This window comes from Solanum verrucosum, unplaced genomic scaffold (assembly GCF_900185275.1).
Source record: "Solanum verrucosum unplaced genomic scaffold, falcon-dt-bn FXZP01000462.1, whole genome shotgun sequence".
Lineage (NCBI taxonomy): Eukaryota > Viridiplantae > Streptophyta > Magnoliopsida > Solanales > Solanaceae > Solanum > Solanum verrucosum.
Window position 1 is genome coordinate 298,859 of NW_026019987.1, and position 15,072 is coordinate 313,930.

The window sequence follows — 15,072 nt, forward strand, 5'->3', positions numbered from 1 at the left end:
GTGTCCAGGTTAGTAGTTGAAGAGACCTCAACTAATCAACTTTATACCGGTAATCCGGTTATTTAAGGCTTAGGTAGATGAAAATAATTCTTCGTTTTGTCTGTGTTGATTTTTCGATTGATGTTCACAAGGTTGTTATTTCAACTCTTGGACTAATAGTCTATACCTACCTCTTTCTTCCTATCGCGTTAGTTCATTTGAAATAGTGTTCTTTTTTCTTCTCTCTGCAGGAAAAAGTTAGAAACTTTGGATTTAAGTGATGGGAGATGTTTGTAGGTATGCAGTTGTTACAGGAGCAAACAAGGGAATTGGCTTCGAGACTGTCAAGCAGCTTGCAAAAACAGGTGTAACGGTTGTCTTAACAGCCAGAAATGAAAAGAGGGGAATGGAAGCAACATCCTTGCTGAATGAACAAGGACTTTCAAATGTTGTGTTTCATCAGCTTGATGTTCAAGATGCTCGGAGCATTGAGTCCTTAGCGAAGTTCATACAAACACAATATGGGAGGCTTGATATTCTGGTAAGAGCATGAACGGATCAATTTCTCGTGTGATCTTGAAGCAAATATAGGGAAGTTGCTGATAAGTTTATGCAGGTAAATAATGCTGGAGCTTCTGGAGTTGTAGTTGATGAAGATGTTCTAAGGGCCTTGAATGTAGATCCTGAAGACTGGGTAAGATAATTTGCTGAATGCTTTGTTACATCTTGTTTTATTATCGATTTCACATGGTAATTCTATACAATAACAACAACATACGCACTGTAATTCTGTAAATGAGGTCTGGAGAGGGTAAGATGTATGCAGACTTTTTTCCTACCATTGTGGGCGTAGAAAAGTTGTTTTCGATATACCCTTGGCTAGCTATTGAAAGTTTTGGTCCACAATCTTTGAGGGAAGCGATAATTGCCTCGTGTGGTCTCTGGTCTTGCTCTGAACTAGTCTTAGAGCGAGGGACTGTTTTATGTCGTAACTCTTAAGGATGAGATACAACAAACCTACCCGAGGGCAGTGACAAGAGCTATGATTTTCACTAAGGGGAGTCAAAGTATAAAGAAATGAATATATGGAAAACTCAAGGGATTCAACATATAGTATATCTATCTATCTATACAGTGTAATTTTCGAGCAGAGGTGACACCCCTCAGACAAGAGTACTGGATCCGTCATTGCATGAGGGTAATTCCATCCCTAGTCGCTACGCCACCCTAGCCTCTCTTTTTGATACCTAGGAAGATACAATTTCTTATTTCGCAGTGATTTCCTTAAAGAGAGAAAAAGAAAAGATTCGTGATCGGGAAGGTTAGAGTAGCCAAAGCCATTGGAATTTTTTATTTAATACATTGAAGATATCTGTACTGGTGCCAAAAGTTCATCACGGATGAAAGGACCACTAAGTCGGGATCACCAACTGATATAGTAATATGTACTAATATAATTTAAAAAGAACTGTCTTTTTTTGTATACTTTCTCTGGTTACGTTGCTACTGCAGGCTTTATGCTAATCAGAATTATTATATTGATGTAAATGGGATTTACCTATATGCTTATTGTTGCAAACAGTTAGCAGGGAAAGCTATCAATGTCATTCAAGTTGCGATGAAAACAACTTATGGGAGTGCCAAATTATGCTTGGACACTAATTACTATGGTTTTTGCACGGATTGCCCCTATTTCGGGGTGGTTTCTACTTTTTGTCCATTGTCTTTAATTTTTGCCCTTGCTGCTCATTTAGTGATAATATGTTGAACAAAGTACCCTAGTATCCAGACCGAATTCGCTTAGTATAAGTTTAGAGAGCTTTTGCCTATCATTTTCCATACATATTCTTGTTCTTTTGTGCTTTTAAGTCTTAGCTTTCGGGCTAGTTGTAATTTTGGTTGATAGATTATTAGAGAATCAAGCCTTCATTTTGTTTGATGTGTCGAGTTTATCCTTGTTGACTAGTGGTGAAGTCCAGAATTTTATTAAGAGTGGTCAAGATTTAATATACATGTATAAAAGTAATTTTTACCATATATTTGGTATTAATTTTCTATGAAAGACGTTCAACTGATCACCTTTCATTGTATGTGGCTACACCACTTCTTGTTGTAATAGCTTAAACTAAATTAAACAAATCTCCATTTCCTCTATACTGATCTTTGCTAACCACTCTCTTAAGGACCTTCTATCTTCCGTTAGACGATATAGTCAGGCTAGCTTTTTCAAAATATAGGGATTACAGGTGAAGTCTTTCCATTTGCTCAAGTATTGGGGAGCAGAGTTACCTAGTAAATGTGATGATTTAAGGTAGAAGGTTGTTTGGACACCGTCGTTATATGAAAAAGAAGAAAGAAAATAAGCTAGAGTTTCTCTTAATGGTAGCTTGTTATATTTCAAGGGATTGTAAACTTCCAAAGGACAAGAACTTTATAATTCTCGAGTCATTTTCAGTCCGAAAATTAAATCCTACAAATACTTTATTGATAACCATGATGTCCGGACCAACTTGTTTGCACCTGGACTAATTCCACGAGATACCTGCTATCTCCTACTAACGTACAAGTACTGGGTAACTCTGACATATTAGAAGGATTTCTTATTGATTTTGTATCGTTCTAATGCAGCGAGTACCAAACGAGGAGAGGAGAAAGGAGCTAGGAGATGTTGAAAACCTCACAGAAGATAAAATCGACAAGATTCTGCAGAATTTTTTGCATGATCTGAAACAAGATGCTCTCGAGGTGAACGGTTGGCAGATGATGCTACCAGCATATAGCATATCAAAAGTCTCACTCAATGCTTACACTCGAATTCTTGCCAGAAAGTACCCGAAAATGTGTATCAATTGTGTCCATCCTGGATACGTCAACACGGATATAAACTGGCATACAGGAACAATGCCTGTCGAAGAAGGAGCTGAAGGATCTGTCATGCTAGCTCTTTTGCCTGATGAAGGACCTACTGGTTGCTACTTTGATCGTACAGTAGTTGACGAGTTTTAGATATAACAATAACTATGCCTCAGTCCCAAACAAGTTGGGGTCAGTCACGACGTTTTAGATATAACAATAACTACGCCTCAGTCCCAAACAAGTTGGGGTCAGTTGCGATGTTTTAGATCAAGTAGTGAAATAAGACTATTTCTTTCAGTGTCTCTTGGCATTAGGTTGAATTTCTGAGCTTGGTTGGTGTTCTATTGGTTGATTTAGTAATTGAAACAATGAGGGAAGCAAAGGATAATATAATCTAGTAATGTGTTGTATTGTATCATACTGTAATGTTTTAATGAGTATAACGTTTGGATAGATTGTATTGTTCTCCATCATCACACACCGTCACATATCAACAATTTGAATGATAAATCTACGTAAGATATTAGATAAAACTACTATTAAAAGACAGTAATAAGAAGAAAATATTAGGATAACAATGCTATTACACCATATCGTTCATTAGTCATTACACAAATGAGATTTTTCGTCGTTACATAATGATGGATTTAAACGATATGATACAATGAAATTTAAGTAATAATCAAAACAAACATTGTATCTAAACTACCGGCCCATACAATACAAAAAGTACCAACCATTCAAACAAGGTGTTAATGGGCGTATCAAATTCAAATGTGATAAAGTAAAAGTGAACGGAAGGAGAAATTACCATCATTAATAGCAAATGCCAGTAATTCATAACATTTAATAAGTGAAAAATGACAACATAGCCAAGAAATGCATTCAAACATCACATTGAGTGTAAATGTTACTCTTATGGCAAACTGAAATGAATAATGATACTATATAAAGGAGTTACCAGTTAGAGGATAACATGGGTTTGCCTACCATAAAAAAAGGTAGTTTAAAGTGTTAGACAATATTACCCATGAAAACATATTTTTTTTACCAAAGTTTTACTTATTAAATAGTAAGATTGTAGAAAATAAATTACTTGTAGCACTAGTATTAGCCCTATACTCTCCATTTACAGGTAAGTCAATTTATTTTATCTTTGAAATGGGGTTTTGATTTTTGGTCTTGATTGTTTACTTTAATGTTGTTGCTTAACAATGTTTAGATTCAAGTGAACATTCTTTCCATCTGTTCAAGCCTCGGTAGACAGAGTTAGTTGATATCTATGTTAGTGGGGGGTTGCATATATCTGTTGGAATTAGTTGAGGCATCGCCTTTTGACCCAAATATGAAAGCATGCTTTATTTGATTGATGTTACTGTCTATTGTTTCTTGTACCTAGCTCGAATATTATATTATTTTGTTATAGTTTATGTTTTGTTACTATATGTTGTTTTTGTTATTATCTGTCGTTTCTTGTACTTTTGTTACTTCTCTTTTTTCGGAACTACTTTGGATTGTTATCCTTTGAGCTAAGTGTCTATCAAAAATAACCTTTCTACCTGCGAGGTGGGGGAAGGTATGCAGACACTCTACCCTTCCCAGTACTTTTGTTACTTCTCTTTTTTCGGAACTACTTTGGATTGTTTTCCTTTGAGCTAAGTGTCTTATCAAAAATAACCTTTCTACTTGTGAGGTAGGGGAAGGTATGCATATACTCTACCCTTCCTAGCCTACACTGCATATGTTGTTATTATTGTAAAAACACGAAGAGCTTTAGATTGTGTCAAGGGGATTCAAAATTACTATGCACACATAAAAGTAGTAATTATGGTTATGTATACATGGTGCAATTTTTCGGGGAGGGGGTGGTTTGGATGAACCCCTTTATGTCCCACTAGCTCTGCCCCTGAGCCGTAGTATGGTGAGAAAGAGGTTGTTTGGGTTTAATAACAGTAGTGTCCAGGTTAGCAGTAGCGAACACCTCAATTAAGGCTTAGGTAGATGAAAAGAATTCGTCATTTCATTCCTATCGCGTTAGTTCGTTTGAAATAGTGTTTTTTTTCTTCTCCGAACAGGATTCTAAAGGAGAAAAGGTTAGAAACATTGCACTTAAGTGATGGGAGATGCTTGTAAGTATGCAGTGGTTACAGGAGCAAACAAGGGAATTGGCTTCGAGACTGTTAAGCAGCTCGCCAATTCAGGTGTAACGGTTTTCTTAACAGCCAGAGACGAAAAGAGAGGAACTGAAGCAATGGACTTGCTGAATGAACAAGGATTTTCAAATGTTGTGTTTCATCAGCTTGATGTTCAAGATGCTCAGAGCATTGAGTCCTTAACAAAGTTCATACAAACACAATATGGGAGGCTTGATATTCTGGTAAGAGCATGAATCTATGTATTGCTCCTTATTCGATGTCGAGGCAAATATTGGACAGTTGCTGAATAAATTTCTGAAGGTAAATAATGCTGGAGCTTCTGGAGTTGTACCTGATGAAGATGTCCTAAGGGCCATGAACATGGATCTTGTAGACTGGGTAAGATAATTTGATCAATGCTTAGGTCTTGTTTTGTTATGCGATTCGATCTCATATCTAAGCTTTGAGGTAGGCGATAGTCCCTGTGTGTGGTCTGATCTTGCTCTGACAGACAACTCAAACTTGGCCTCAACCGGCAAGTAAACACTCCAATTTTGAGTATGCACATCTAGACACCTCCAAAATTTATGTGACACGTCAGTGCTTGCTTATCAATTGATGCCAAGTTTTTGAGTGTTTGTTTATATGATCTGAAACAAGACTCTCTCGAGGTGAACGGTTGGCAGATGATGCTACCAGCATATAGCGTATCAAAAGTATCACTCAATGCTTACACTCAAATTCTTGCAAGAAAGTATCTGAAAATATGCATCAATTGTGTCCATCCTGGATTCCTCAACAACGGATATAACCTGGCATAGAGGAACAATGCCTGTTGAGGAAGGAGCTGAAGGACCTGTCATGCTAGCTCTTTTGCCTGATGGAGGACCTACTGGTTGCTACTTTGATCATACAGTACTCGCCGAGTTTTAGATATAACATCAACTACACCTCAGTCACAAACAAGTTGGGGATGAAATAAGATTTAGTGAAAGAAGACTATTTCTTTTAGATATATTGTTCTTTTTCCTGCTTGATATCTTTATTCTAATTTAGGACATCATTTCATACATTGAAAAGCATGATAACTAAGAGACAAGTCTCTAAAATTGTGATAACATAAAAAGTTCAGGTACCAAAATGATCATTACAACATAAACCGATTATAAGCTGAAGTGAAATCCTAAAACTAGTCAAGAAATGAGGCAAATATATGACTCAATTTCACTAGTGACGCGTAATAATTTACCATAAACTGACAAGGCACTCTCGTGTGTATCGAGAAAATTCTCAAAAAATGAATGTGCTAGCTGAGCCTGATTTTAATCTCAATCTGGAAGCAGATGGACAAGAAGAACCTATCTTTCGTCCTTTGAGGATCGGATGTTTGTATCTCAATGTATAATATTATGTCAAGCGAATACATCTTGAATGTCAAGGATATCAACACCAGCTGCTGTGATATCATTTCCTGCTCCAGCGCCTTGGATAACCAAAGGTTGTTTCTCATAACAACAGCTGTATATCTCCACCTGTAGACAAACAAACAAATTACAGACGTTCAATCATCATAGTCATTCTTCGACAAAACCAAGTCATTAATCTTACTCTTTGTATAACCTCCTAATTAGTGCAAGGGATACATTCTATGATAAGGTTAGAATAGAATCGAAGAACTTAAGTGCACAAAGTTTTGCAGGGCGACACCAGACGATGCGTAAAGAGTAAAGACAATGTAAGGCGTTCGCCTTAGGCATGGGTAAAACCTGAAAGAAGGCATGGGTAACCACTAGTTGAGTCCCAAACATATTTACAAATCGAGTTTGTCAACTTACAAAAGAGGCTTGCACTGGAAACATGAAATAGTATCAGCGGTACAATGATTTTAATCGCCCTTCTTTGATAGCCCCATCTCAAAGACTTGCCTATAACAGCAGATTTCCTAAAACTTGTTATCGTTATCCCTGATTATCTTTTCAAAAATTTAGATTCTCTATGGAGCTTAAATATAAAGCTATGTGTTTGACGATGAGCACAACATAATTAAAAAGGAAAAGAATAAACAAAAAAGCAAAGTGAAGAAAACAGAAACAAAAAGCTTCTGAGGGAAAAGAAAAGCTTACATCAGTTGGAGAGCCATTCGTTATAATCATCACATGCATTCCCGGTCGATCTCTATGGTGGAGATATGAGCAATTTTTGGCCAGTATTCTAGTAGTGGTGTGAGCAATGGACATTCTAAAATAGAAAGTTTAGAGAGGGAAGATGGTATCCCTTTTACTGGAAGAGATTGGAGATTAGGGCAATAGGAGATCTCCAGCAGAGAGAGGGAGGAGGGAAGTGCTGATTCGGAAAGTGATTGGAGATTAGGGAACTTGCCGATTAGTAGCGAAGTGAGGTGCGAAAAGGAGGAAAACTGGCCTTGTTCCAGCATTGACTCAATTTGAGGTAAATTACCCTGAATACGTAGATATTGAAGAGAGGTGAGGCTTTTGAGATGTTGGCTGCTTAATGTTTTCAGATTGGATATAGGAAGTGTTTGAATAGAGGAAGGCAACTCCCAATGTTCAATCTCTTCGTCACTGCCATCATGATAGATTGTTAAATTTTTGAGACAGGGGAGTCTCTGTAAACACCAGGCCTTTCGTCCGTTCACCAGTTTCTTGCAACCGTAGATCCCAAGGAGTTGTAAATTGAAGGGCAATCCTCCTTCAGAAAAAGACTATTTCTGGACAACTTAGCAGAGCCAATTTCTTAAGAGATGGAAGGAGTTCCTGCATACGTTCTGGCAGCCACTTCAGCTTCTTGCAGTCCCTAATACTCAGTGACGTCATCAGGGTCCCCCCACATGCCACCGAAAGTTTTTCAATATTCTCACAATTCCTAATAATGAGACTTTCAGTGGCAGTAGGAATCAAAACCCTAGTAAGGTTGTGGCAATCCTTTACACTCAATCTGCGTGCTCTTGGGAGTAACTCAGGTGATATATCATCTGTACAATCACTTCCTTCCACTCTCAATTCCTCTAGAAACATACTCATCTCACCAACTGGCACCTCTAATGTCAATTTCTTGCAACCAGATATCTCTATTCTCTTCAAGGTAGTGGGCAGTATGCTAAAAGGTAAGGAGGTAAGAGAGTTACAATCACTAATATATAATTCTTCAATCTGCTTCATTCCCTCAAGTTGGGATCTAAACAGTTGAGCATCATCAAAAACCTTTGGACAACCAATAACTTCAAACCTTTTTTAAACTTGAAAGTTGGATGGGTGTCTCCAAACTGACTTCAGGGCACCTTTTAATTGAAAGGTTCTCAAGTATAGGGAACTCTCCAACTCCCAGTACGTGCCATTGCTTCCACTCCGTCATATCTTCAAATTCAAGCTTCTCAAGACAGTTAAAAGGCTTTTTGGAGGACCAACTGCCATAGAATTCTTCCGTCACCTCTGTTAATCCATGCATCCCTCTAATCGAAAGGAATTTCAAACAGGGGAGTTGTCCTAGTGCTGGCAAGGAATAACAGTTCTTGCAGTTATCAATAGATAACTGTACTAGCTTAAGAAACAAAGGATCAGCTAGCCAATTTGGAAATTTTGTCCCTCTATATCCAGTGATTTCGACTCCTTTTATGTTTTTATGCGGGCGTAGCTCATCAAGTATGTCTCTTTCTGTTTGTGAATTGTCGGCACTACTACTTTCACTCCACTCCAAAGATAACTTGTCAACATGATTCTTCTCCCTCATCTTTGCCTTCACAGCTTCCCTACTATCAACCACATTTTGCAACTCTACAACTGATACAGATCCATACAAATTCTGTGCTTCACCCAAATCTTCCATTCTCCAACCACCTAGAAGAAACTTGGCTCCCATTAGCACTTGGAGGCTTTTCAACTTGCTCAGATGTAGCGGCATCTTCAAGAGAGAAGTGTTGCTTATGTCAAGATGACGCAAGTTAATCAACTTCTCCATCTGCAGCGGTAGCTCCTCAAGATCAGCACAAGATGACAGGAGAAGTGTCTTTAAGTTATACAATCCACAAATGGAATCTGGCAACTTATTAATCTTTGTCTCAGAAATATCCAAAAATCGCAGTAGCTTTAATTTGATAAACAAGTCATTTGGCAACTCAACAATATCGTAATGAGACAACGATAATGCCCTTAAGGATGTTAGTCTTGGCAATATGTTATGCTGCACCCTCTTGCTTAGATTTTTTTGTAATGGAACTGGATATTGATTGAAAGTAATGTCCTCAGCTGCTCTGATTTAAAGAGTGATTTCAATTTCTCAAACTCACCATCTTCTCCTATTGAATAGGACATGTGCCGACATTGTTCCAACATATGCGATCCTTTGTTCTCTTCCAACCTTATACAAAGATTTGAAGATGCAATTTGGGCCAAATCATTGACAAGGTCATGCATTAAGAATTTCTCTGAGTTCCATTCAGAAGACTCTGAGACCATTTCGAACAGTGATCTTGATCTCAACTCGAGAAAGTATTGGTTACCTGAATGAAACTGCTGTACAAGACCATTAGCAATCCACAGGTGAATAACTTGGTCTTTGCAAAATTGATAATCTTTGGGATATATTGCACAATAAGCAAAACATTGCTTCAAATGTGCAGGAAGATCATTGTAGCTCAACATCAGTGCTGGTAATATACCATTCAAACAACTTGGCAGCTCCCATATTTCACTCCTTAAAATGTCTCTCCACTCATCCACCTCTGGTTTGCAGCGTAAAACACCAGCAAGTGCCTTTAGAGCTAAAGGCAACCCTTTGCACTTGTCTGCAATTTGTTTTCCAACCTCTTCAAATTCTGGATGTTCCTCAGGATCCCTATTTTCTAGTGAATGTCGTTTGAATAAAGCCCAAGAGTCTTCACTAGACAGAATTCCCACGTAGATTGCCCCACAACCCATCATCAAGGCAACACTATCTTTACGTGTCGTCACAATGATCTTACTTCCTATATCTCCTTGTACAAAAGCATTTCTCAAGTCATCCCACTCATTGTAGTTGTCATTCCACACATCATCCAAAACAATAAGGAACTTCTTTCCCTTCAAGATTTCCTTCAATTTGACTTGAAGCTGATTAAGATTGTTGTGGACATCCTTTGAGTCAAATTTTCCAATTTCTTGAAGTATCCCTTTTGTTATTCTGAAAGCATCATATGCCTCAGAAACACAAAACCAAGCTTTCAAACCAAAATGGTTCTTCACCCTCTCATCATTGTAAACGGCTTTAGCAAGTGTTGTCTTACCCACGCCGCCCATTCCAACAATCGGAACTACAGTCAGATTTTTTCCACTTGCATCTTCAGACAATAAACGGTCAATCAAATCCTCTGTTTCGCTCTGCCTACCAAAGATATCAGAATCATCAACCAAAGAAGTTGAAGGTGTTCTAGTTTCTTGTTTAGTCGAACCAAAATGCTCCTTTAAGCCAAGGCGGCCAATTTGCTTTTCCAAATCCTCCAATGTTTCCATGGTGTCTTCCAACTTCTCCTTTATGTTAAGAAAAAAATTATCACTCAAGCACAGGTTAAGGTTACTTACTTGCTGGTTGCTTGTTTCTGCAAGATTCTGATGCTGACCTTCCACCTTAAGCCTCAAAGCTTCATAATTGACTTGTTCTATTAAGTTTTCAGCAGAGTTCACAGCATCTCGAAGCTCATCAAGCCACTGGCTCACAAATTGATTTGATGCCTGCTTATTCTCTGCATCACTTAGAACAGCTTGAAGACCAAGTAAAGTCATTTTCAGCTTCTTTAAGAGCTGAACATGATGCTTATGCTTCTGAAACATGTTGAGAAGATCACCGTGAGGAGCAAGCCTATCAAAGAGAACATTCAAAGCTGAAGAGAGAAATGCACCACCAACTGCTAAGCCAACCTCCATTTCTGAAATCTGCAGGGAAACACAAAATGATTTAGAGAAGATAAATGTTTGTATGTTCAATTACTAACAACTTTACTTTACCTGTTGAATAATGCTATGAGTAATTTGCAAACAAGAATATTGGTTCAATAATAGTTTTCTACAGTGACAACTATAGGGGAAAAAAAAAGAATTTAAGCTGTCTTTTCCACGAGTACGACTTTTTCCCCCAACAACCAGACTTTGTCTTCATAATATTTTTTTATACTTTAAAATATGTCAAGTTGGGAATTTGATAACATCAAGATTCAAGAGGATCTTTCCTTTATAAAAAAAAAAAAAGATATATAATTTTTTCGTGTTTAATTTGAGGTTTCGAGCTTGAATCGTTGTGATAAAGTTCCTCTTGATAGTGGGAGCTAAAACATCCCAAGCAAACTCAGATTAGGTGAAAATTTATTTATATTTGTTATTAATAATAAACCAATAAATACATGTCATATGTTCAGAAAAAGACTTTTCAAATTGGGAGGATTGCCTCAAGCTTTAATTTATTGGGTAGGTTGGAATAAATGGATGGTTTCAAATTGGGAGGATTGACTTTTTGGTATAGTGGCAATAAGGTGGAGTTATGGTGTAGAATTAAATAATTACTCTAAGCATATATAGTAAGTTCTAACGTGTATTAAGAAATTGTTTATGTATTATTCCTATTTTAAAAAGGGAAAAAAGAGTTGACCTATAATTTAGTGGGGACCACATACCACCAAAATTCACATATTTATATTGGAAATAAAACTTTCACCAACTAAGCAAAGAACCTATTGTTACCAAAATCGGATCAAGAAACAATCATATATCATATCATCATCATAAATCATAGCATCATATTATATTATATTATTATACTAAAAGTAAGAAGCTTCATAGTTGAAAGTTGAATTACAAAAATATCCCTAATCATTTAACTAATGTATCAAACTTTTCATATTACATCATTTATATCTTTTGTCTTTTAAACTTCAATCAGTTAAATACTCTATACCCTTTTCATATTCTTTGCACTTTATAAAGTTACCACCCTGTCAAATTTCTTTATCATTTTATTCTTACTCCTCTTCTGTTAGCTTTCACAAAAGGCTATTACTATCGCCCTCTTATTTGTTGAGTTTTGCCCAGCATAAGGTAATACTATTTTTTTCCCTTTGAACAAGTTCAGTTTCTGTTTACTGCTTAAATATGGCTTGTGTTTAAGAAATAATGTGTATAGATAATATTTTTTATTTTATTTATTTCACACACTTTATATTTTTAGTTTGCTCCAAAAAATATCACTTTGGGAGTAGCTACTGAACCAAATTCATAAGTATGTATATATTTCAGGAGTCTGATTTTAAATCCAACTTTATTGGTTTCATTTAGTGTCATTTTTGGATGTTTTGTGGCCTCTCACTTCTAATTTAGTATAGATATTTATTTTTAAAACATTATTAGTATCATACCTAAAGTTGCTATCTTCATGAAGAAATAGAATACCTCCCAACCATGTATCTCATTTTGTTACATGACAGATGAATAATAATTACATTACAAATATATGTTGCATTTGAATCTACTTTTCAACTGAATTACTCTTCAATTGCTCAGTATATACATATTTAAATAGAGTATTATATACTTCATTTTAAGAAGTCTATATTAATTAGCATGAGACACGTGTCCAGAAATTAGTTATTAGTACTAAAAGTGAAAAGAATCTAAGTCAAAAGTTGAATTACAAAAATACCCCTTAACTATTAAATTATTATCTTGAAATTATTTAAAATAGTTTTTTTATTTAATAATTATTTTGGGATTCATGAATTTTGACTCTTCGTATTATGGTAATTAACACTCCTATGTCTAGCTAGACTTACAATTCAATACTCATTATTAAATTATAAGTTATTATTAGCAAGAAAACAAGAATAAAAATCTACAATCTTTACATCTTTCACATATATACTAAAAGTGGTGATTTTTCATAATGATAGTTGCTATGAATTTCTTAATAATTAGTCATAATGATTTTCCATTACACATTTAATATTTTAATTTTTTTTTTACATATTTTATCCTTAGATTTTTACTCATACATTACATTTAAATGTTGTAAATTATTTAATTAAATAAATTAAATAGTAAATAGCAAATCATCATATCAGTAGACATAAATTTTATTACCACTAATTCTTCATTATGTAAATATATGCAACTCCCTGATTATATTTATTATGGTTTTTACTCCTATCTCTCACAATAATCTCATATTCATGACAACTCTTTGTGTTCCTCAATACTATCATATAGTGACATTTGACACAATAATGTACACACTTAAACCAATTACAAAAAAAATAAAATATCTATGCTCTCTTCTCTAGTCTCCTTTTATTTATTTAGTTTAATATTTATGTTTCTTGTTTGTTGTTATTGTACAAATTTTCTAATGTTGTGTTGTTATTATTATTGAGAATTTACCATGGTTTGTTGCTTTGTATACATTAGCCTAGCATGTGGTATTTTAGTATCCTCATTTGAATATTGAATTTGTGCAATAGTTAGTTATTTTTACTTTATATACTTTTAGTCAATTTAATAATCAAATATATATTCTTTTTTTTAGAAAGATATATGTAGTTCCTATCTGAAAAGTGATGATTTTTTTTTTAGTAAATACCATAGATTCAAAGAGGATAAAATATGTCATTTGCAATACAAAATTTATATGAAGTATTTTGGGATAAACGTGCAACGCACATTCCCAAATCTAGTATTATTATAAGTGGGAAGCTCTAACCTTAAAAGTTGGATTACCATTATACCCCTACTCTTAATTTAAATGCCACAAACCAACTAATTAATTAAATATTAAATAATAATCATATCATATTATTATACTATTACACCACTACTAATCATATTTATTATATTATATATCAACATAATATAATTATAATAATAATAATCTCTCAAGTTAAATGTTGGATTACAAAAATAACCTTATAAAGTTGAGTTATTAACTTACTATAATATCATTTAACTAAATATTACTTCAAAAAAAAATTGTACAAAGATGTAAATGCACATTCTTATAAAAAAATATATATTCAGTTAGAAGAAAGTAGACTTTCACCTTTCCCTTCATTATTAAAAATAGGCATCTTAATTCTTAATAAAGGTAAATAATAACTTCCATGCATGAATGTGATCTATTTTTGTTCAATGTACTACGCCTTTTCTTCTCTTATCTTTAATTTTTGCTCATTTATCTTCTACCTTTATAGCCTTTTGATATTCTTTTATCACCTTATAATCTGCAAAAAATTATATCATTTCATTATCCTTTACCGATATTGTTTCTTCTCCTAAAAATCACTGGTTGATGTAGCTACTTATCTACATTAGTACACCTGATTCTGCCAAAATACTTTTATATCCTCCTAAAATTGAACATTCCTTAAATATAAATACACAAAAACAAATATTAAATATTTGTCTTAGAAGAGTTGTCTTGAAATATCAAAATGATTATTATGATACGTGCATCTTAAAATATATATAACAATATATCACTATAACGTAGACATTCATTAGAACACTAATTAAATTGTATGGTCAATGGCATATATATGATTGTATTTATACATTCTAAAATTGAAGAATATTTCTCAATTCTAAAGTAAATTTGCTTTATCAATAAAAATTAAAATTCTTGTAAGTAACATAAATGCAATAAAGTCTAATACTTAAATATGAATAATATAAAATTTATTTTTCGTGAAATGAAAGAGGAATAACAGTACTAAAGAGAAAAAAACATATAGTAATGAAGTTGGATAAAAATGTGACACTTTGTAAGAGGAGAAACTTTTAGTTAGAGAAGTTAAAAGTTTTCTGCGTTGCTAATATTCCCATTTTACAACTCAAAACTTTTACTCCCTCGATTCCTTTTTATATCTCATCCTTCTTATAAATTGTTGGTCTATAATACTTGTCATTTCATAAAATCAATACATAAATTACAATATTCTTCCTATTTTACCCTTTTGAGTTATTAGCCTTGAAAATACATATTTGACCAACATAGAAAAATCAAGTGAATAATTCATGTTCAGTTGTCAAATTAATTAATCAAAATAAATTAATTCATATTCATTGATTGAAAA

At 34.4% G+C, this 15,072-nt stretch overlaps 2 protein-coding genes and 1 pseudogene across 2 annotated transcripts; 2 read left to right on the top strand and 1 right to left on the bottom strand.

The window, feature by feature from the left end:
- The first annotated feature begins 231 nt into the window (after nucleotides 1-231).
- LOC125818490 (short-chain dehydrogenase/reductase 2b-like) lies at nucleotides 232-3,272 on the top strand. The gene is made up of 4 exons (XM_049497977.1): nucleotides 232-520; nucleotides 596-673; nucleotides 1,562-1,681; nucleotides 2,593-3,272. The coding sequence occupies exons 1-4, from the start codon at nucleotides 260-262 to the stop codon at nucleotides 2,983-2,985; spliced, it is 852 nt and encodes a 283-aa protein (XP_049353934.1). The 5' UTR covers nucleotides 232-259; the 3' UTR covers nucleotides 2,986-3,272.
- A 1,814-nt stretch (nucleotides 3,273-5,086) lies between these two features.
- Nucleotides 5,087-5,903, top strand: LOC125818491 ((+)-neomenthol dehydrogenase-like). The gene is made up of 4 exons (XM_049497978.1): nucleotides 5,087-5,212; nucleotides 5,292-5,369; nucleotides 5,657-5,724; nucleotides 5,792-5,903. The coding sequence occupies exons 1-4, from the start codon at nucleotides 5,087-5,089 to the stop codon at nucleotides 5,901-5,903; spliced, it is 384 nt and encodes a 127-aa protein (XP_049353935.1).
- A 1,219-nt stretch (nucleotides 5,904-7,122) lies between these two features.
- LOC125818512 (putative disease resistance protein At3g14460) overlaps nucleotides 7,123-15,072 on the bottom strand; it is a 32,340-nt pseudogene continuing 24,390 nt past the window's right edge.

What these genes read in the sequence shown, in the direction of transcription:
- LOC125818490 (XM_049497977.1), top strand. Translation starts at nt 260, where the DNA reads ATGGGAGATGTTTGTAGGTATGCAGTTGTTACAGGAGCAAACAAGGGA. An exon ending in ATGTAGATCCTGAAGACTGG is followed by an intron (nt 674 to 1,561) that starts GTAAGATAATTT and finishes TGTTGCAAACAG; the next exon opens with TTAGCAGGGAAAGCTATCAA. An exon ending in ATTGCCCCTATTTCGGGGTG is followed by an intron (nt 1,682 to 2,592) that starts GTTTCTACTTTT and finishes TATTGATTTTGT; the next exon opens with ATCGTTCTAATGCAGCGAGT.
- LOC125818491 (XM_049497978.1), top strand. Translation starts at nt 5,087, where the DNA reads ATGGACTTGCTGAATGAACAAGGATTTTCAAATGTTGTGTTTCATCAG. An exon ending in ATGGGAGGCTTGATATTCTG is followed by an intron (nt 5,213 to 5,291) that starts GTAAGAGCATGA and finishes AAATTTCTGAAG; the next exon opens with GTAAATAATGCTGGAGCTTC. An exon ending in ACATGGATCTTGTAGACTGG is followed by an intron (nt 5,370 to 5,656) that starts GTAAGATAATTT and finishes AACGGTTGGCAG; the next exon opens with ATGATGCTACCAGCATATAG.